At 42.4% G+C, this 22,087-nt stretch overlaps 1 protein-coding gene across 1 annotated transcript in view; it reads right to left on the reverse strand.

Moving 5' to 3' along the window:
- Positions 1–22,087, reverse strand: part of galnt14 (UDP-N-acetyl-alpha-D-galactosamine:polypeptide N-acetylgalactosaminyltransferase 14 (GalNAc-T14)) — a 102,568-nt gene that overhangs the window by 46,367 nt on the left and 34,114 nt on the right. Inside the window, exon 2 of the mRNA XM_076084156.1 lies at positions 2,456–2,554. Within this exon, the coding sequence (XP_075940271.1) occupies positions 2,456–2,554 (99 nt within the window). The remainder of the gene's footprint in view (positions 1–2,455; positions 2,555–22,087) is intronic.

Below are 22,087 nucleotides of genomic sequence, written 5' to 3' on the forward strand. Positions count from 1 at the left end.
CAGCTCTGGCAGCAACCTGTCAATCACAGTAGCCCCGCCCTAAAGCATCCCCTGCTTTATGGTCTGTTTGACTCTAAATGGACCATAATGTACTAAATGAACATCATGCTGTATTGAAGAAGACTTGAAACTAGAGCTTGAGACCATAAACTCATGTTTACAATGTTTACTGAGGTAATAAATCAAGAGAGAAGTAGAGTCATTTTCTCATAGACTTCTATACAACCAGAGGAGTCGCAAGATGTTTGACATTTTGTAGTGTTCTGAAATAAACTGAAGCAGTGTCTGGCTGTAAGGTGGAAAATCAATGAAAATCTCTGGGTTGCTCTGGCTCAGCTGTAATGTAAATGTCACACAATTTGTAGTTAATGGGCGAAAAACTGCAAAATCACACGATGATCCATTGAATGTCCTCAAGCAACGCAGTAACACTTCCAGATCCACCCAACTCTGACCTCTGACCTGCTGTGGAGTCATCATGTAGAAAAAGCCACTCTCCCAAAAACAATTGCATGTGCAGCTTTTGAACATTTCTCTATCTGTCGGCCGTGTTTGTCATCAGCTGCCTTCGTGTGAATCACTGACTCACCAAAAAATAACCTCTAAATGTCAAGTGATCTCTTGCAGCACTAATAACTTCATTTTTTTATCATCCACTTTACCAAAGCTCTTCAGTCTGCCTGTGAAGACATCTGGTGAAGCAATACTCTGAACCTGCTGCTGCTCCGCTAAAGGAAAGAAGGAAAAAGCAGCTCGGAGAAGTAAAATATCGAGATCGAATACAAAATGTCAAAAGCTGAACGCTGCTCCAATTAGCTTCACAACAGCTGAAGACGGTGTGACTTTCTGCAGGACGACACTCTGTGTGAACTGGTTCCTTAGCTTCAAGCAAACCTTTGACTTCAGTCTTGCTGCTGAATTGTCCCACAACAATAATGTTCCCCATACATGTAATAAATTACATGTATGTAGAACTGGTCACATGAAATGGCAAAACAAGGACAATAGTTAGTCCTAAATATATCTTTAGTAGATGAAGATTTAATATGTGTAAAGCTTTTCTGCGCTGTGTTATTTCATAGATGAGTCTTGTGAAACAGACCAATATTTGTGTTTTTTAACAAAGTTGAACTCTATTTAAAAATGTAAATGCTGTACCAACAAAAAGGCCATTAAAACAGTAATGTCATGCGTTGCCTGTGATATATGAATGTAATTACACCATCTGACATGTTTCTCTTTCTTCATATTAATTATTTAATCCTCTGCGGTTGCCTCCCTGGTACAGCACATTAGTTTGAATGTATGTATTTTGCTGTTTCTTATTAACAATTTGTGAAATTGTACATGTGCAATTGTTCAATAAAAATATATCTAATAATAATTTTAAAAAATGGTCTTAAAATGAAAATACTAGTGTTTATTACTGGGACGATATATAATCCAGCAAAAGTATCATAACATATATATATACATATATATATATATATATATATGTATATATATTGTATATATATATGTGGCCTATCGCTGCCATAAATATCTTTCAAATATCAGATTTGTTGATCTTGAAAGGTTTCCATGTCAAATAAAGCTGCAGAGGATCCTGCTGAGAGCAAATGTGACAAATTCACCAACTAAAAATAAAAGGCAGCTAAAAACTTCTTCCAGCTCCAAGTCGCCACCGGCAAAGACACACACACACACACACACACACACACACACACACACACACACACACACACACACACACACACACACACACACACACACACACACACACACGTACAGAGAGCCAGAGCCAAAGGGAGCAGAGGGGCCCAGGGAGACAGATTGTCTTTTAATTGGTTGAAAACTGCAGAGAGCTGGGGAGGACAAACACACACACACACACACACACACACACACACACACAAACACAGAAAACACAAACACACACACACACACTTGCTCACAATACACACAGTGTCCTCTGTGATAGTGAGGAGACGTGGCCGGTCCCTGCTGACTGACTGGAATAATGAGCTGAACCCAGGCCAAAACCTGGAGGTGTGTGTGTGTGTGCGTGTCTCTGTTTGTTGTGTGTGTGTGTGAGAGCAACAACCTGCTGATATCATCAAACTGAAAGACAGAGCGAAGGTCCAGAGACGGAGGGTCAGCAGAGTAAATGTGTGTGAAGGCTTCTCTATGTAACGTTTGGCAGCTCACTGGTTCTCTGCTCACCAGCCAACAAGCTCAGGTCTCTGAAGGCTGATACTCAAGATATTTAGTTTAAGGATAAACACGCTGATTCTGTAGCTGACAGTCTGCCAGGATTCAATGTCACAATGAACAATTTCCAAATTACACCAAACACCTCTTTAGGTGTTAAAAATGCCAAAAAAAAACATCGAACATTTCACAAAAAAAGTTTCAAATGCAAAATTGTAAATGTGTGTGTGTGTGTGTGTGTTACCTCCTGATGGTGCGCAGCAGGGTGGATCTAGCCTCGTTGTGGAAGGTGATGATGATGGAGGTTGGGGGAAGATCTGAGTCGTAATGAAGAGTGGTGCACCTACAGAGAGAGAGAGAGAGAGAGAGAGAGAGAGAGAGAGAGAGAGGATTATTGAACGTACATCAGATCCATTGAGCCATTGAGAGGCGTGTCCTATTTTAAGGTACAGTCACCACAAAAGTGAGTCACAATTCCATCATGCTACCAGAGTGCGACCGTGACTCAACATTTCCAAACCCTTCACCTCTGACTCTGATATTCTTCTCTGAGAAAAAAAATAAGACGTGTGTGAAACTATTGAATGTTGTTTTTTTTGTCAAAGAACGATGCTGCGCTGCACCTTACACCAATCATCGGTGGAGGTAACCGCTCCACCACCTGTCCCCCGGTAAGAGGCCTAATCCTGACCCAAAATCCTCAGCGCTGCCTTTGCCAAGGTTGAAAGGAGTAATAGAGTTTGCCGTCTGGGTTCGGACTACGGAGCCTCGGTGTTATTGTTGAAACATATAGACACAACTTTAACGCAAGAAAGCTCAGAAACCCAGTTCCTGAGCTTTCTTAGTTTAATACTGTAAAAATACTTTTAATACTGTAAAACAGGTCATCAAATTAAACTGAAAGCAGTTTTTATTAACAAGGAAACAAAATCTGGCAAATGATGCAATTTCTGAACAGTTCTGACGTGTGTGTGTCCAACGTGTTAAATGATCCGTGAGGATTCGTATTGTGTGTCAACAAGTGATCAGACAAGACCTGTTGAATTACAGATAACCAGCAGGCTCATTAAAATACATCACATAACAGTGTGTGTGTGTGTGTGTGTGTGTGTGTGTGTGTGTGTGTGTGTGTGTGTGTGCTGCCTTCGCTTGGTCAGCAGCCTTTTCTTCTGAAAGAGCAGAGGAAGGCGCACACACACACACACACACAAACAGTATAATGAGAGAAGTGGCCTTTACCTATCAGATTGATGGATTGGTGACATTTTCAAACAGAAACAGTCTGCTTGCTCTGTTCTGGCCTTCATTTCTAAAAACCTCACCTTTCACAAGTGTGCGTGTGTGTGTGTGTGTGTGTGTGTGTGTGTGTGTGTGTGTTTGTGTGTGTACACAGACTGCACCATTAGCCAGTTTAACAGAGTGTGGGTCTCTAATATCTACATCCATATGTTTCATTATTTGTTTATTGAAGGCATTGAGGGTTTGGACCATTCAATTAAAAATATTGAAAGAAGAACCATTTAATGGATTATTTCTCTTTTCCTTATACGCTTAGAAAGTATGTAGAATGTAGAGTCTATTTGCACAACATGAGTTAATATGATATATGAGGCGTCATTCAACAATGACAAACAAAAAACAAAACAAGTGTCTTAAAGCTGCATTCTTTCTAGTGTCCACCAGGGGGCGACTCCTCTGGTTGTATAGAAGTCTATGAGAAAATGACTCTACTTCTCTCTTGATTTATTACCTCAGTAAACATTGTAAACATGAGTTTATGGTCTCAATCTCTTGTTTCAAGTCTTCTTCAATACAGCATGATGTTCATTTAGTACATTATGGTCCATTTAGAGTCAAACAGACCATAAAGCAGGGGATGCTTTAGGGCGGGGCTACACGGTGATTGACAGGTTGCTGCCGCTATCAGAGACGTATACAGCTTCTTCCCTCCTTCACATGCTAATAAATAAAACAACATGGCGCCAAACTCAAGGCTTCAAAACGTCAGTCTACAAACCAACGGGTGACGTCAGGATGACTACGTCCACCTCTTATTCTTAGTCTACAGTTGCTGCCCCACTTTGTAGTTTTCAATTTTAGCTCATGTAGCTCAGAGTGAACTCAGGACTAAATGTTTGATAAAATGCCAGAATCTCTATGAAGTTTTGCCACTTCAGTTTGTCTGTCCAACCAAAATCCTTCACCTGTTCTTTTATTCTGTTGTTGGGTTATGTCTAATAATTCTGCATCATTTTCCCCAACACACTCATAATGCACTCTAGCACATGTTTTTGTGCCGTCTATCCTTCATTCGGTCGCTTCAGCTCCAACAAAAATACCAGCGCGTCCCGTCAAAGTGTCCCTGAGCCAACCATTGAACCACCTGCCGTGATTTGCTGTGGGGTTAGAACACAGGCTCAATTCCTAATTTGTTGTATTAACAGGTCGGCAGGCAGGATCAGTCAGTGGACTCGAGCACCCGGCTGTGAAATAATACAATCAGCACCTCATTAACTCGCAATTTGATTTTTTTTTTTTTTTTGTTTCGAGGCGCGATGATTAAGTGGGGAAACAATATCGGCAAAGCAGATTACAGAATATGAAAAAAATAGAATTGTCTTGCTGCTGTAATATGTACATGCAAGAAGAGGGTTCGGTGTCTTGCTCAAGGGCATTTACTCAGTTTGTCAGGCAGCTGATCTTCCTTTTCTTTGTTTTTCCTGACATCCTTTTTGTTTTTGTCCATCTTCTTTTCTTTCTTTCTTTCTATCCATCCATCTTCTCTTTCCTAATCCTTTTGTCTTTCTTTCTTTCTTTGTTATTATCTCTGCCAGGAGATCATATATTCAGTTGTGTGTGTGCGCATTCATGAGTTCCTGTGCATCTCTGTGTCTGTCCACAGATAATCTCGCACACAGCTGGACCGATCAGTCTAATATTTATTTTGTGCACTTTTATGACTTCTTGTATTCTTAAGGACCTCTCTTGGCTGCAGCTGCAGATTCAGACTTTTTTTAAACATAATTATTGGCCTTTTAATACCGTCATTGAGCATTTGTCACGATCCTCAACCGCAAGTTATCAACAACTGCTTCAGATTGGACTTTTGTTTACATTACAGATTATGAATTCTTCCTCTCTTGATTTGCACGCCAAGATAAGACAATTGTATGTATGTATGCATGTGTGTATACGTATGTATGTGTGTGTACGAATGTCAATCACTAAGCAAATGACAAACTGGACCGAGCGCCGTCTACAAATGAGCGTCTTCTCATGTAGGTAGAAGGTGAACTAGTTAGCTGTTAGCAGCAGCAAACAGCACTGTGTTTAGCTAACAGAGCTAACAGCCAACAGGGCTAATACAGCTAACAGAGCTAACAGCTAATAGTGCTAATAGTGCTAACAGAGCTAACAGCTAATGGTGCTAATACTGCTGACAGAGCTAACAGCTAATGGTGCTAATACAGCTAACAAAGCTAACAGCTAACAGACTTAACGGAGCTAAAACAGCGATCAGGCAATTGTGTTTAGTGTTAATTCAATCAAACATCACAGCAGTGGTTCCTGCAGACACATCTGGCTGAGTTTCTCTCTGTTACCATAGTCTGTTCTGTCATATTTGTATTGATTCAGTCTAATTCCATTGTTCTGTTTCTCCTTTGTCTTCCATTACTCTGTCATTTCTTTCTTTCCCTGTTTACTTTGTTTTGTTCTTTCATAACTGCACTGTCAGCGGCATTTTCTATCATCATAACACTTGATAGATGATGGAAATTAAATGCAATATGAAGACAGAAAGTACAACATAAAATAGAAATTACTCACTTATAAGTCTAGCTCGGGGCAAAGTTAGTGAGTTTGAAACACACACACACGCACACACACACACACACACACACACACACTACACACATACCACACACACACACACACACACACACACACACAAACACACACACACACACACAAACACACAAACACACACTTGAGGTTTTTAAGTTGAAGGCCAGAACAGGCTGCGAGCAGGCTGTTGTCACTTTGCATTCAGATTTCTTTCCGTCTTTCTTTGCTCCCCACCTTCATCCTTTCTTCTTTGCTGTTCCATTGTTTCGATTCCCTCTCCTGGTGAGAATAGCGATATACGCTGTGTATATTTGTCATATCATATCCCATCATGCCCCTCTCCGCCTCCTCCATCCCTCTATCTCCTCATCTCCATCTCTGGTTTTTCTGCAGTTGATTTATTCAGCATGCTCTACCAGAGAGGAACGATAAGAAGATAAAGACGAGCTGCCGCTGCTCCTTGAATGTGTGTGTGTGGTATGTGTGTGTGTGTGTGTGTGTGTGTGTGTGTGTGTGTGTGTGTGTGTGTGTGAAAGTGAGAGAGAGAGAGAAGGACGAATGAGGACGAGAGACACAGTGACAGACAGGCAGAGAGAGAGAGACAGACAGAGATGAACAGATAAAAGTTGTGCTGACAGATGACTGATGTTGGAGCTGATATGAACAAGCTTCCATACTCCCCGAGTGGATGTATGTGTGTGTGTGTGTGTGTGTGTGTGTGTCAACTTCCTGATGCGTCAAAGCTCAAGAGAGGACACACACAGGGAAGGAAATACAGGAGCGGGAAGAAAATAGATGAAGACGAGGAGAGGGAGAAATGATGGAGTCCCTCGAGGAGGGAGGAAGAGGAGTCAATAAAAGAGGAAGGAGGTGAGGGGAAGTTTAAACAAAGAATAGCGGTGAGAATAGGAGGTGATAGCGGGAGGATAACGACGAGGAGAGGAGGGGATTAGGAAAAGAAAAAGGAGGATGAGGAGAGAGGAGACAGCCACGATGAGACAGAAGAGGAGAAGTAAAATAAGAAGGAAGTGGTAAACAGAAGAAGAAGAGTAGAAGAGAGGGGCGGGGCTTAGGTGTTTGCGAGAGAGGCAAACACCTAAGTTGCTTGTGGTGCACCTAAGTTGCACCACTGTTGCTTGTGGCTTGCATCAGTAAAATCAGAACTGGAGAGTATTTCTTCATCGACAGATGAGCAAAGAACACTGACGGCTTTTCGAGAAGGAAAAGATGTTTTGGCTCTTCTCCATATTTGCTTCGGCAAGAGTTTGATTGACAGATGGTTCATCCAATCACCTGCCACGTGTTTCCAAACTGTTTCCAAACTACAAAACCATCTGGTGGGTCAGGTTCAGGGTGATGTACGTGAATTTAGAATAAAAGTTATTAAATGTAAATGTGGGAAAAAGAAGAACAAGCAAAGGAGAAAAGAAAAGAGAAACGTAGGAGCCGCACAAATTAATCTATTTCATCCACTGAGGATAAAACCAAGAACCAAACACAAATACAAAACCAGGAATAACTTTAATCTTTCACTGTGAAATCAGAAGCACGAAAGTAAACATTCATCATCGCACACTTTACCTTAAAACCCCAAAATGATATGGAGATAGAGAACTAGAGGAAACAAAGAAAGAGACCAAAAGAAATGAGCAAAAAAACAAAAAAATCAAGGTTAAGAAGAGCGCAGAAGATGAAAGAGAGGACGACAATAAAGGAAACTGTGAGAGGAGAAACGAGACGAACAACAGAGGAGAGACGAGCAGAGTGTTTACTGTAGATTTCTGTCCAGATGGTGCGAAAATCATTCATATTTGATGAGCAGAGCCATTTGAGGAGTTGATGTTGTTTGTTGGTGTGTGTGTGTGTGTGTGTGTGTGTGTGTGTGCGTGTGTATTATGGCTCATCAAAGTTCATGTGGAGGTGAGATAAGCACATGAAAAGAGAGGTCAACACACACACACACACACACTTCCCTCTCTGCGGGCGGTGCAGCAGACCTGTCAAAGTGTGTGTTCGTGCTACAAAGTACTAATGGCCACTGATGTAGCCCTGAGATACTGTCAGAGCGTTCCACACACACACACACACACACACACACACACACACACACACACACACACACACACACACACACACAAACATTAGCACCTCTAACGCTCTGCTCCCTCTCTGTCCTTCACTTGTTCCGCCTTTCGGCTGTGTTTTCCTCTCTTCTCTGTTTTCCCTCAGCGTCTCTCTGTCTCTTTCCTGTCCCTGACTTGTCCCCTCTGTCTTGTTTTCTCAGTGCAGCTTCGTCTCACCTTCCTGGCTGGACAACATGAAGACATGAAGACATAAAGACTCAGAGACACTGTAACTTAGCCGCCGTGAGTCAGAACACAGTTTCTCGGGGCTTGATTCTGCCACAAAAGAGCTAAATGCTTCAGCTTTGTGTCACATATCTGCAATGTCGACCAGTCCTCCAAACTAAACAACAGAGAAGGTTGTTGTTATTGTTTTTGCTCATGATTTCTGATGTGTACAGCAGGCCAGGCATCAGGCAGGCTGTTCTCACACAGCGTTCTTAGCAGGCGGCAACGTTCTCTCTACTGACCACCAGGGGGCGACTCCTCTGGTTGTATAGAAGTCTATGAGAAAATGACTCTACTTCTCTCTTGATTTATTACCTCAGTAAACATTGTGAACATTAGTTTATGGTCTCAATCTCTAGTTTCAAGTCTTCTTCAATACAGCATGATGTTCATTTAGTACATTATGGTCCATTTAGAGTCACACAGACCATAAAGCAGGGGATGCTTTAGGGCGGGGCTACTGTGATTGACAGGCTGTGATCTTTGGGGTCTCAAAGGTTGTTGTCTTGAAGAAAGATGATGATAACTTCCAAATAATGAATTCTCCAGTGTGAAACAGCTGATCTGACTTGAGAGGTGTAGACTTGGACTCAGGTTGAACTTGAGTCACAAAAATCAGGACTCGCTTCCACTTGATTCCCTGAATACGTGTCTTTACTTGAGACTTCACGTCGCCTTCTCCTGCTGTGAGACTTGACTCCCACGAGGCTAACAGGGCATCGATTATTGTCTTTGTACACAATATATTTAATTTCCTACGTTCATGTGTGTATTTGCAAACTATGCAGGAATGGTGAACTTCACATGCAACAATAGAAAACAGAAAAGGCCTCCAGATTGACAACACAGAACTCTGCATACTATCTTTAGAGAAAAGAAACTGAGAAAAATATCAAATATCGTTTTTTTTCCTTCTTTCAATGTGATATTCTTGAGAATAAAAACGGGCAATGGGGAGACTTATATCATGTCGTTTTTACCTGGGCAGCACGATATGAACCATGTCGGTTTAATCCGACTCAAGTCGCAGCACGCCTGCCGGAGGAAGATATTTTGGTAAGAAGTTCACCTCTGGCCTCCCTTTCTTTCTCCTCCCACTATCTCTGTCTCGCTTCTATTCAGGTGTTCGCAGAGGAGAAGATGGCCTAGTTTTGGCTGGTTAAGCAACATCCATTTACATATTTATACACACACACACACACACACACACACACACACACACACACACACACACACACACACACACACACACACACACACATATTGCTGGGGAGTAAGGAAGCAAGGGATTTCTCTCCTCCTGATTGAGAGAAAGAAAAGAAAAGAAAAGAAAGAAGAGACGGCGAGGGACAGCTTATAATACCTCATTTTTTCTCTTACTGGAAAATTCCATTAGGAAAATTTCCGAGTCAATGACTCCAGTGAATGAATAGCTCAAGTGAATAGTTCAGTGGATTCAACAATTTTAATTGAAGCAGGTTAAATCCCCCAAAAGGAGAGGAGGAGCGGAGGCATTCTAAGAAAAGCTGACCCGGTCGTACGGCCTCATATTCCCTGTTTTCTGCTGCTAAAGACGAGATTTGAGTTTATTCAATTCCTTCATGAAGCAACAAAATGTGTTCCCTCAAACGCACACAACGAGTGCACAAAGGTGCACGACCAAGCACCACGATAAGCTTAACTGTTAACTGCAGTTTAGAAAATGCTACACGGTCTCACTTCCAACTTCACACCAACTTCCAATTAAATCAATTAACAGAGGAACGATGAAGCGCGTTCCCTTCACTGAGCTGCACTGGAAGACACGAGCACGTCTGTTGTTCAGGTATGAAGAAAACAACAAACCCAAGGGAGGCGATAGTGTGAAATATTCTATCACTAAGTGATATACCCGGTGTGAGATAACTAGAAGAAAAATAAGTGTTTGTGTACAACATATGCAGCACATCAAAAGCAAATGAGATGCATGGAAAACGAGGACGGGAAGAAAAATCTCAATATTACTGAAGATATATTATATATTACTGTTATTACTGTGTGTGTGGTGAATGAGACGACAGTAACTTTATGTCTGGAATATCTGCCCTGTGTACAGGACAGCTGATGGACGACACTGCTGTCAGTCCACTCAACACCTGATGTGTGTTCTCTGTAGCTACGAGCTGAGTGGAGGTTATGTTGTTGTTTAGCTCTCAATCAAATGTTTTAGTAAATGGTTGGCTTGGTTCCATGATTAAAACTCTTTATATAGAGGTCTTATGAAAGGTTAATGGAGTGAATTAATAAGGAGGCCGGGGTTCGAATCTCGCCTAGGGCTCTCTCTCTCTGCCTCTCTCTCTCTCTCTGTCTCTCTCTCTGTCTCTCTCTCTCTCTCTCTCTCTCTCTCTCTCTCTGTCTCTGTCTCTCTCTCTCTCTGTCAAAATGAAGCAGAGACGCCAAAAAAGGAGATTTTGGAATAGCGTGCTTCATTATCGTCCTTCTACAAAAGTGTCCTGCTGCATTGTCTCAACAGTGAAGTACTCCTTCAGATCTGAGCTAAATTGGGCCAAGTTAACAGATTTGACTGCAGACTCTGATCTGATCCATTTAAAGGGATTTAACCATCAGACACGCTCTGTTTTTGTTTCCTGTGAAAGTGACACTCATTTAAGTTTTTGTTGTTCAAATAAAAATTTGCAAAATGTGCAAAATGATTAATGCTCCACATTTGTTTAGCATCAATCAAGATCTTTCTTTTTAAACTTTTTCCTTTGTTTTGAAAGTACGCCACAAAGCCACTAAATATAGTGGAGGACGGGGGCGAGATTGTCACACGTACTAAGAAACCTGGCGAGGAGTAACGAGGGAGAGCTTCTTCCAAACTGACTCCAACACCCACCGACAATTTAAAAAAAGGAGCACGCTGTCACCCCGGGAGGGCTTCGGCTTCTATAACTAACCTGAGACCCCCACGGCTAACGCTAAAAACGGATTAAAGAGAAGAGAAGCGATGGCTTCAGAGCCAGGGAAATAAGGAGGACTAGCTGTTATTAGTGGAGTTTAGAAACAGGGAGAGGGTGTCACATGAACAAAGGCAGAGATTTTCAGATAGGATGTTTTTGTATTTTGTATTTTAACAACTCGCCGGGCTCCTCTGGTTCCTTGTTAGTGCTGCTGCGATGCCCCAGTGGAGCGCAGAGGCTCGTGTGTTCCAGAGTTCTCTGACTGTTTAAAAAACATGAGGCTGGAACTGCTGGGAGAGATGCTTCACCCCGGTGCTTATATATTCATGCTTTACAGTTCCACAACTCTCACTGCCTCTGACTCTGTGTGTGTGTGTGTGTGTGTGTGTGTGTGTGTGTGTGTGTGTGTGCAGCATCTGTCTTCATGCAGAGGTATCTAACACGTGTGTGCACACATTCTCTGTGTGTTTTAACGGGTGTAGAATGAGTGAACGTAAATACATGGAGGGGTGTAATTGATGTAATTGGTGCAGACGTTTCATCTTTTAAATATACAAACATGGAAGCGTCATGAAATGATCCTTCGTATCACATGATAACACATATGTAATACTATACATATCTACACATATGTAACCAGCACGATCTGTTACGCAACAGGCATTTTCCTGCCATTTAATTGGTTGAAGACACGCCGGCATTAAAGCGGTCTCTCTCTCTGTGATCTCTCACTTCCTCTTCCACCTCTTGTGGGATCTAGTTAGCCGTCGTTCTTTTCTCCCATCTCACATCGGCATGTACGTAGACCTTGAAGAAACTTTGCAGACAGGCAGCACACACGAGTGGGAGTCTGTGTCGTGGAGGAACGGGGACGTTCTGGGGTTTGGGGAACCCAGATGTAATCGGTCCGAAGCAGAGCCACGCTGCTGTGTCAAAGGACACAAAGGACATTTGTGTGTAGACATATTTTATATATTTTATATATATAAAATACAAAAAATATAAAATTTTTATATAACATCATGCATACTTGCTTCGATTTCCCTGTGTGGAGTAGATAACGTTGATCTTATGAAGTTTATGTTAACAAAAGTACTACTAGTGCAACTACTTCAACTTCTGTTAGCAGAAGTCTACTACTATATCTTCTTCAACTGATACCGGTTACTCAATGTACAACTATGTAGTACTACTAGTATGAGTACGAGTGCTAAAGTTACTTTCATTACTTCTATATAGTAGTATTAGTATTTGGTATTTGGAAATGTGTGACATTAAATGCCATGTCTAGTTCTATTACTACTACTGTACTACTGAACACTACTGCTATCACTATCATGATGAACACTACTACAGCTGTTAGCATCAACCACCTCATACCATCACTGCTTCCACCAGGACATTACTGCTGCTGCGTCTTCTGGCATTGAGTTTACTGAGGTAATACATCAAGTGAGGTTGCTACCTGGTAAAAACACAAAGACTCTCTCGAGCCAGTGTGTGGTTTGTCCATTCTGGGCTACTGTAGAAACATGGCGGACTCAATGAAGAGGACCTGGTCCCTGTGCAGATATGAAGGGCTCATTCTAAGCTACTCAGACACAATTATTCTTAGTTTCAGGTGATTCTACACTAAAGAAAACATAGTTGTGAATATCATATTACATTTCCGCTAATAGATCTTAAATGCAACACACAGGAGCTTTAACACGATCACTACAACTACTGCTAGTGATACTAGTGCCACTAACACTACGGGTACTATTGCTATTAAAACTAACACTACACAACTACCACTACCACTGATAGTACTAATACTCCTACTGCTGCTGCAACTGATACCAGTTCTTTTCTTCGATTGTTTTGTGAATACTATCTTATGCAGTTATTCTAGTAACCCATGTAGCTCTCTCTTAATACTCTCATGCAAACATAAACATTCTCTTTGATTGAGGGAGCTACGTCACAAATAAATACAGGACGACAAAAGGTCTAAATATCTTTACTTTGTCCACCGTTACCGATGCCGGTATTCTGTGCTGGTATTCTGTGCCGGTATTCTGTGCCGGTATTCTGTGCCGGTATTCTCTGCCGGTATTCTCTGCCGGTATTCTGTGCCGGTATTCTGTGCTGGTATTCTGTGCCGGTATTCTGTGCCGGTATTCTCTGCATGCCTCTCGTAATTTTACCTTCCTGCTATTCCACTAAAATGATATCTGGTTTGCCGTCTGCCTGATTCCATGTGATTCCAACTATTCCAAAGTTACTATATGGTAGTTATACTTCACTTCTACTGCGTATATATATATATATCTCTGCAAACCTACGTCAACGTAGCAATATTCCTGCTAAGGATTTGTTGAAGTATTCTGAAGTCTTTGCTCTTTGTTTGCATTTAAGAAAGAACAGCAAAGAACAACGCTACGAAACGGTACTAACAATATTGATGCCACATTGTCGTCCCCTCTTTCCTCCTTCTCTTTCCTTCTCTCTATTCCTAATCCTTCCTTCCCTCTCTCTGTCGCTGCACCTCCCCTTCTCTCCCTCCCTTTATCTCCGTCTGTCTCCTTTCATCCTGTCATGTCAGAGCAAAGAGAAGCCAGGATCTAAACTCAGACAAGGCTTTGAACAATAAAGCAGATGAAAGATCCGTCACTGAGACGACGGAGAGAGAGAGAGAGAGAGAGAGAGAGAGAGAGAGAGAGAGAGGGAAACTCTCTCTCTTTCACACCCTTGCCTCTATTTCTGTCTCTATATCAGCTGAATGGACTTCAGAGAGAGTCGATTCGGGGAGTTGGACAGACGGGGGGGGGGGGGGGGCAGTGGGTGGAGGGAGAGGAAGAGTGAGGATGACAGCGAAGGGAGATGAGAAAATTAAAGGAAAAAAACGAGGAAGAGGAGAGAAAGAAACTTCAATAAACCACAGAAAGGGTAGCGCTGGAACGCCAGGCGAGAGGAAACAGAAAGAAAAGTGAAGGCAGAAATCAGACAACGAAACAAAAGAGAAGCTATTTATATGATATCAGTTATCACAGCTCTTAATTATCTCCACAGGACTCTCTCTTTGGCTCTCATACCTCCACAGGACGGGGATAATTGCTGGATGTTTGGTTTGTTTGTCATTTCAATGCTTTGTTTGAATAAATTAAATAAGTTTGCGGAATAGTAACCAGTGCAGAAATCTTTTTTGTTGTCCTCAAATGACTAAGAAACTTTCACGATCATAATTCTGCGAGTGGCAGTCACTTCAGTGAATAAACACGTGTGTGGTTAAAGGGCCGGTGCATTGTTTTTAGAGGTTTTTACCTCGTTCTGTAGCTTCTGATGTATTAAATATTAAATCCGAACATTGACATTTTCTCCCACGTGACCTGATGTAGGTTTCTGCATGATGCTGCTGCTATACATATATTTTTTGAAGTGGAACTACGGTCGTTACATCGGTCACTTTGAAGTCACCAGACTTCATTGGAATGTTACGAATCTCTGCGCTGCTCTCAGTAAACAACAGTGCGATGTTGAGTTCCCTGTCTCACCAATGTATTTCTCTGCTGATAAAACAATCCAGCTCAGACTCCGGTCACAAGGTATCCCTGCAGTCTACCTTTTTTTGCAAGACCACGATGTGAAAGGTGACAGTTCTATAGCTAATGTCAGGATGCCGGGTGGAGCTTGAGGGGGCAACTCCATATCTATGGCTGGGAATAAAAACAAATGCACCAAACCATGACGATATAAAGCCACAAATTAGGGATGCACAGTTAACCCGAAAATATCGATCATGGCTTTGGCTTTCCAGAATAAAATGAAATTGATCGACTCCAATATTGATCTCTCGGTAAGATGAAGGCAAGCTGCATTCTCTCTACTGACCACCAGGGGGCGACTCCTCTGGTTGTATAGAAGTCTATGAGAAAATGACTCTACTTCTCTCTTGATTTATTACCTCAGTAAACATTGTAAACATGAGTTTATGGTCTCAATCTCTAGTTTCAAGTCTTCTTCAATACAGCATGATGTTCATTTAATCCATTTAGAGTCAACTCCTCAACAAACCGATGGGCGACGTCAGGACGACTACGTCCACTTCTTGTATACAGTCTGTGCTGCCAGCTAACGTTAGCTCTCCTGCTCATTTCAACACAGATTTGTTGTTCACAACGTAGCGTCATCAGGGAAATGTTCTAGCGCCGTTAGCCTCGAGCTCTGGTCCCAGGTACCTGTGGTACTGTGATGAAATGAGTTCCGTTATGTTTCCTGAATGTTGGTAACCAAAGTATCATGACCTCCACACCAACTGTAGAATAGCAGATACTATCCACCATCTTATATGAACAGAAACCTTCCGCAACATGTTTCAACATTTCAGAGATGTCTAATACGAGAAATGTAACCCACTGAGTGAAGGAAGCTAGTGGAAAACATTGTTATGAGTTCATACATATATATAGAGTCATTGAACCATGTGATATCTAACATGTTTACCCTGTATGTTTGCAGATGTCATGGCCGCCACAATCCACAGCAGACGACAGCATGGCAGCATGACAATCTCCTCCTCTCAACTCATGCTCACATTACAGTATATGGAAGAGAGACTCTGTCAGCGTCTGGGTGTGTGTGTGTGTGTGTGTGTGTGTGTGTGTGTGTGTGTGTGTGTGTGTGTGTCAGTCTTGCTGCAACTCCCAGTATGCTACTCACAGGCAGGAAACCATCATTCACTCTGTAGCCCCAGGTCAGACACACACACACACACACACACACACACACACACACACACACACACACACACACACACACACACACAGTGTAGTAGATGAATGTTTGGAGGCAGGCAGAGGGAGAGGTTTTCCACATGGAGGATTCTGTACAATGGATCTGTGGTCACTCTCCATCACACACACAAACACACACACAAACACACACAAAATGCATAAGGAGACACACACAGAGTATATCGATGCAAAAATAGTGTATAAACACACTCACACACACACACACACACAGAGCGATGACAGCGTGTGTGGGTTCTGCCGGGTGATGAATGAAGCAATATTTCAGTCTAAACCAGCATCCCACCGCAGATGGTGGTATAGTAGAGAAATGCTTATACATTACACACACACACACACACACACACACACACACACACACACACACACACACACACACACTTACACACACTCACACACACACAATGCTGTGAAAACCCCATCTGTCAGAGTGCGACAGGGTCTAGAGCACAGAGGAATCACCTGTCTTATTACACACACACACACACACACACTCGCATCAGTATATGCACATTATTGCACATCTATATGCAAACACAGCCACACATACACACACACACACACACAGACACTCATTAAACTCTGCAGAGTGTTGTGTTGTTCCATTGTGCTAGGCGAAAGCCCAGAGGGCAAGAATCGCAGCGCCAAGCAAGCATTAGCAGCACCTCACACACACACACACATGTACGAATACACACACACACACACACGCACACACGTACGTACACACACACACACACAAATGCTGATAAACACAGGCATACAAGCTAAGACACACGAGCAAACAGAATCAGACACACCGCCTTACATTTACACACTAACAGACACCTACAACTACACACTTTCAAGTTTGTTCACACACGTGCGCACACACACACACACACACACACACACACACACACACACAGACACACGCAGTCAGCTAAGCAGTCTGTGTGATGCCAGGTTGCCCACAGGTCTGGTAGCAAGGGCCTCTGCTGTCCTAGTTGTTTTCCATCCAAACTTCTCACACACACACACACACACACACACACACACACACACACACACACAGATTGAAAATGTGCACGTTGAGATGTGCAGAAGCAGAAGCACAGGCAGCTATTTAAAACACCAGGGTGTTTCATCAATAATTCCTGCAAATGCATCTCAGTCAAATTAATTTTGATAACACACACACACACACACACACACACACACACACACACACACACACACACACACTGAGCAGCAGAACCAACAAACTTACGCAACGTTTCTTTTCACAGGAGAACCCTGAACCTGAACTCTTTGACCTTTTTTTAAATAGACTGTCCTCACGGGGATCAATATGTCCCTCTCTACGCCACCGTTAATTCGTCCAGGGTCGATCAGTCAACAGAAATCAATCACAAGCATCAGCAGCAGGTGAAAGCTTTGTCCATCTGGACTCATCTCATCAAAAAGCAGATGGAAACCTTTCCTTTGCAGGTATATTAAAAGGAGTTAATCACAACTTTGTTCTTGTATTTTGACGTTTTGTCCGTCTGTTCCGTCAGTAATGACATCGTGCTCAGCAGGTTAACAGCTGAGATGTGAGACCCCGACATCCCCAGAAAACAGGTCTCTCGTGTCAAGAAGCAGCCAGACGATCAGACAGACTGTAAACAAACACTCAAATGAATGAGGAAATGAAGTCGTACACGGTCAGTAGTAAATAGTTCACAGACCATCTGACAATATTTGTGAGAGGACAGATTTTCCAATACAATAAGCGATTATTAAAAGCATTTCAGAGGCCATCACTTTTTGTATTATCTCCAAATAAACCGGTTTCGTCCAAGAATTCCCTAAATTCATTTGCACTGTGGACTGTTCAACCTGTTCTCCTGCAGGACATTTCCGCGTGTTATTTAAATGCATTTTAGGGGTTCAGGAAAACATGTCACAAACACAACTTAAAGAAGAAGAAGAACAATTTGGGACATCGGTCTCCTGCTTCCAAGTCCTATCTCTGTTTGACCCATCCACCGTACGCAGCCTCTCACGTCTCATACTAAGTCACTTTTTCAGAGCGGAACATATTCACGCGGACGCGTTTACATTGCAGTCGGTACAGACAAATTAAACGCAACAACACAACCCGATCTCATGGGAAGGCAGCCTGGTTACTGTGTCGAATACTCACATTTATGTTGTTCAAGGATCAATGAAGTACAGAGAGCAACAAAGATATTACTGCAAAGATATCACAGAAACGTTCAGTTACTAACGGGTCAGTTGGTCTCACTGGTGGTGTCTCTCAGTAAGTCAAACCTCCTCATCGTGTTTCCAGACATCAACATTATTGTTATTAAAACACATCAAAATAAAAGATAGAAACGAGACGCTTTAAACAGATCTCAGTGAGAAGCGTTGGAAGCGTTCCCTGCTGTAACCAAACAATCAGCTCTGTGCTTTGTGTCTTTAGGAAACTCAGGTGAGCAGTTTGTCCCATTGCAGCAATTCTTCTTTAGGAATTCATTTCAATAACACATTTTCTATCTTTATTTATGATTCTGTTGTTGAACCATTTTCCTCTCAGATGAGCTTTTATGTCATTTGGGACTGTTTTTCATTTTCGATCTCTTGCAGCGAGATGCTGTTATGAAACCTGTGGAGGCCTTTTGTCTCATCTGCACTGTTTGTACACGATGCGCTTTCATCGGTCTTCATTCCAGCAGAGATTCACGTCATATATTATTCTTATTATTATATTTTATAGCAGTAAGTGCTGTGACTGGCATAACAACCTGTCACAGGGATTGTATTTACTGGCTTGTTTCTGCAGGGAGACAGGTGAGGTGGAGAATGTACACCAACCATTTCATTATTGACAAATTTTGGTCCAACTGCCTTGGCAGGTAACCAACCAGGCTGTTTCCGCGCTTGATTCAGCACTTTATCTGCTGACACGCTGAAAGTCGTGGGTGGAATTCAGACACTATTAACTCGACTGGTGGAAAAACAAGTCAAGGAAACGAAAGTTGAGCAGAAGCAACACAGAGAAAAGGAGCTGAAGCTGCAGGAACGTTTCACCTTCTTCTCTACTGTTACTGTACAGTAACGTCACCAGATACATTTGAACAGACACCTCATCTAACAGCTTTTAATATGTTTTTCATGTGTGTAAGTGTCATTTTGTAATTTGTAATATTTTTGGCACCTGGACGCCGACTGAACTCGGATGCTCTCATCAGCATTACACTGTCTGACATTCACAGCTTTTCACATTGAAAACTCAGGAGCACAACAAGTCCATCGCTGATGCTGGTGGAGTGCCTTGCTCAAGGTTACTGCAGGAGAGGACGCGTTCATTCCCCCCCCCCCCCCCAGCCTGTCACATCCAATAACGACGGAGACGCTTTGACAATAACTGGTGCAACATCAAACCAGCGTTGAGCTATTGTTGAGGCGGAGCGAGGGAGGCGATGGCTCACGGGGGGTCTGAGGTACCTGAGCGGCCACTGCTGATGTTTGAAGTCAAACTAATTTCATCTCCCGGGACGCTCAAGTTAGTCTGACCCAGTTTGGTTGACACGTGCCAGTGAGTGACGACACCTTGTGAAAACCAATTTAAAAAGCACGGATTGAAAACCAATTTTCACTTCAAATGCTCGTGAGTGTCACATTGTGTTAATGATTCAGAAAATAATATTTAGCTTTAATTTGTCCAGGGAACGTCCGCTGAGCCGCAGCCTTTATCAGAAATAAAAACTGTAATTCAGTTTCACTCGTTAGCAGACTTTTCACTCCTGAGAGTAGCTGCTGTTGACATGAATACCTCCAGCTAAGCTGCGGCGCCGCTCTCACAGCGGTGGAGGTTGAGGCTTTTAAAAGTTTCAGAAGGACAGCTAGTAGCCGATGTGGATCTGAAAGGTAGCACCCACCCTTCGGTTCCCCCTCAGGTAAACACTGTCTGCACTGTTAGCTGTTTCTAGCACCGTTAGCTGCTAGCTGCGCTGATATGTGGAGGCAATAGATGTGCTCTGAATGCTGTAAAGGGAAGATTTAAGATGTGTCTGGTCAAACTACTGTACTTTAATACTTTAATTTACTCTCGTTTGCCTCTGCAGGGTTTTTGACATTCAAACCAGCAACCAACCTTTCCCCAGGTTAATGGAACCATATCTATTTCTACCAGTGATAATAAAAGTGAGGCCTGGTCTGCCAAACAACAGAAATATACAGAACATTTTAAAATAAAACGTTTAAGTGAACGATGAACATCACCGTCACCGATTTAAACAAAACGTGTTGTGAAACAGTGCTCTTGAGCAGCATTTTAAAGGGACACACACACACACACACACACACACACACACACACACACACACATACATAGCGCTTTCTAATATTTCTTGGATCTCCCATCTGTGATTCAGGTCTCGTCTAGTGATGCCTTGCGGCTGAATGTTGCAGGAAGTGATGCTGAAAAAGAGTTGTGTTTCTCCCTCTGGCTTTCTCCTCCTCTCATCTGTTATACACACACACACACACACACACACACACACACACACACACACACACACACACACACACACACACACACCTCTGCTATACTCGTGAGGACAGTGTATTGACTGCAACCACAATTTTTTACCCAGTTGGCAGGTGATAAAACATAACAAACACATACAAGGACAAACACTAAAATTGAATTTCCATGAGGATGAATTATAATCAATATGAATAAAGGAAATGCAAGGACAGAGAGTCACACACACACACACACACACACACACACACACACTGCAGGCTGAGGGCAGTGTGTTGTGATGAGGGTCGCTGTGCGACCCGGGCACAGAGCTAAAAGTGGAACCGCGCTGACGCTGATGATCTATGGCGAACTCTGTGGCCGCTCTGGAGAACATTAATCTGATGAAAGTTAATGATATCTGCACAGTTACATCTGGTGAGTCCACCGATACCGGTTAGAAGTGCCTTTGTTTTGTTCAGCTTAAGTGCAACGTGTGGCGCTTTCTGCATCTTGAGTTCATAGTGGATGACAACATCTTCTTTTTAAAATGTTCATATGACAGATGCTGCATTTCTTTCCCTAAACATGCAGGAAGAATTTGGGGTTTAAGTGTTTTGCTCACAGACACTTTGAACCATTTTACCACCTTGAATAAACCTCTCTTCTGGATCAGCAACCCACAAAACATAACCCACAGTGACAAAACGAAAACATATTTATTATTTTAATAACATCATAATTTTCAGATATCTTAAATGAAACACATTTGATGAAATCCCCCCTTGGAGTTAATAAGATCTCATCCTAATAATGCATCTGTCGTTGTTGGTTTTGCTGTTTCTCATGATGAATAACTCATCGGCCAGCTGCTCGTTATCTGGCTCTTGTTTTCCGTTTCCAAACATGTGATGTTGAGCATCCTGACGTGCTCACCGTTGCTCAGCTGCACTGTGAGCTCAGTGCTAACGTAGCGTTAGCATGCAAACTGTAAGCATGTTTACATGGTGTGTTGGGCTCAGGCTGAAGGCACAGCTGAGCCCACAGCTGTGACCGTTTCAGAGTCTGAGGTTAGCTTGTGGCGTCGGCTTCATTACATGAAAAATATAACAAAGGAATGTCGCTAATGTAAATTAGGCTTTTTTTGTTACACGATCAAAAAGGATCACCGCTTCTTAAACACTTTACATCTCTTTCCTGCAGGTGTTAAAGCATCTTCACAACAATTGACCTAATCTGGAGAATATTTTCAACTCCCAGTTCATACTGGTATTAATACACACTTGTGTTTTTGTGCATGTATTCGTAACTTCATCTGTGTGTCCGTGTTAAAGAAAGTGTGAGAGCGTAGAACCTGTGTGCGCCTTCGCATTCACATGTGGGTCGTTTGTTCAGGTATTCAAGTGTTCTATAGATAGTCTCATACTATTGTGGCTTCTTCACTCACAC

Source organism: Anarhichas minor, unplaced genomic scaffold, assembly GCF_050575085.1.
Source record: "Anarhichas minor isolate MPS153535 unplaced genomic scaffold, ASM5057508v1 ptg000136l, whole genome shotgun sequence".
Lineage (NCBI taxonomy): Eukaryota > Metazoa > Chordata > Actinopteri > Perciformes > Anarhichadidae > Anarhichas > Anarhichas minor.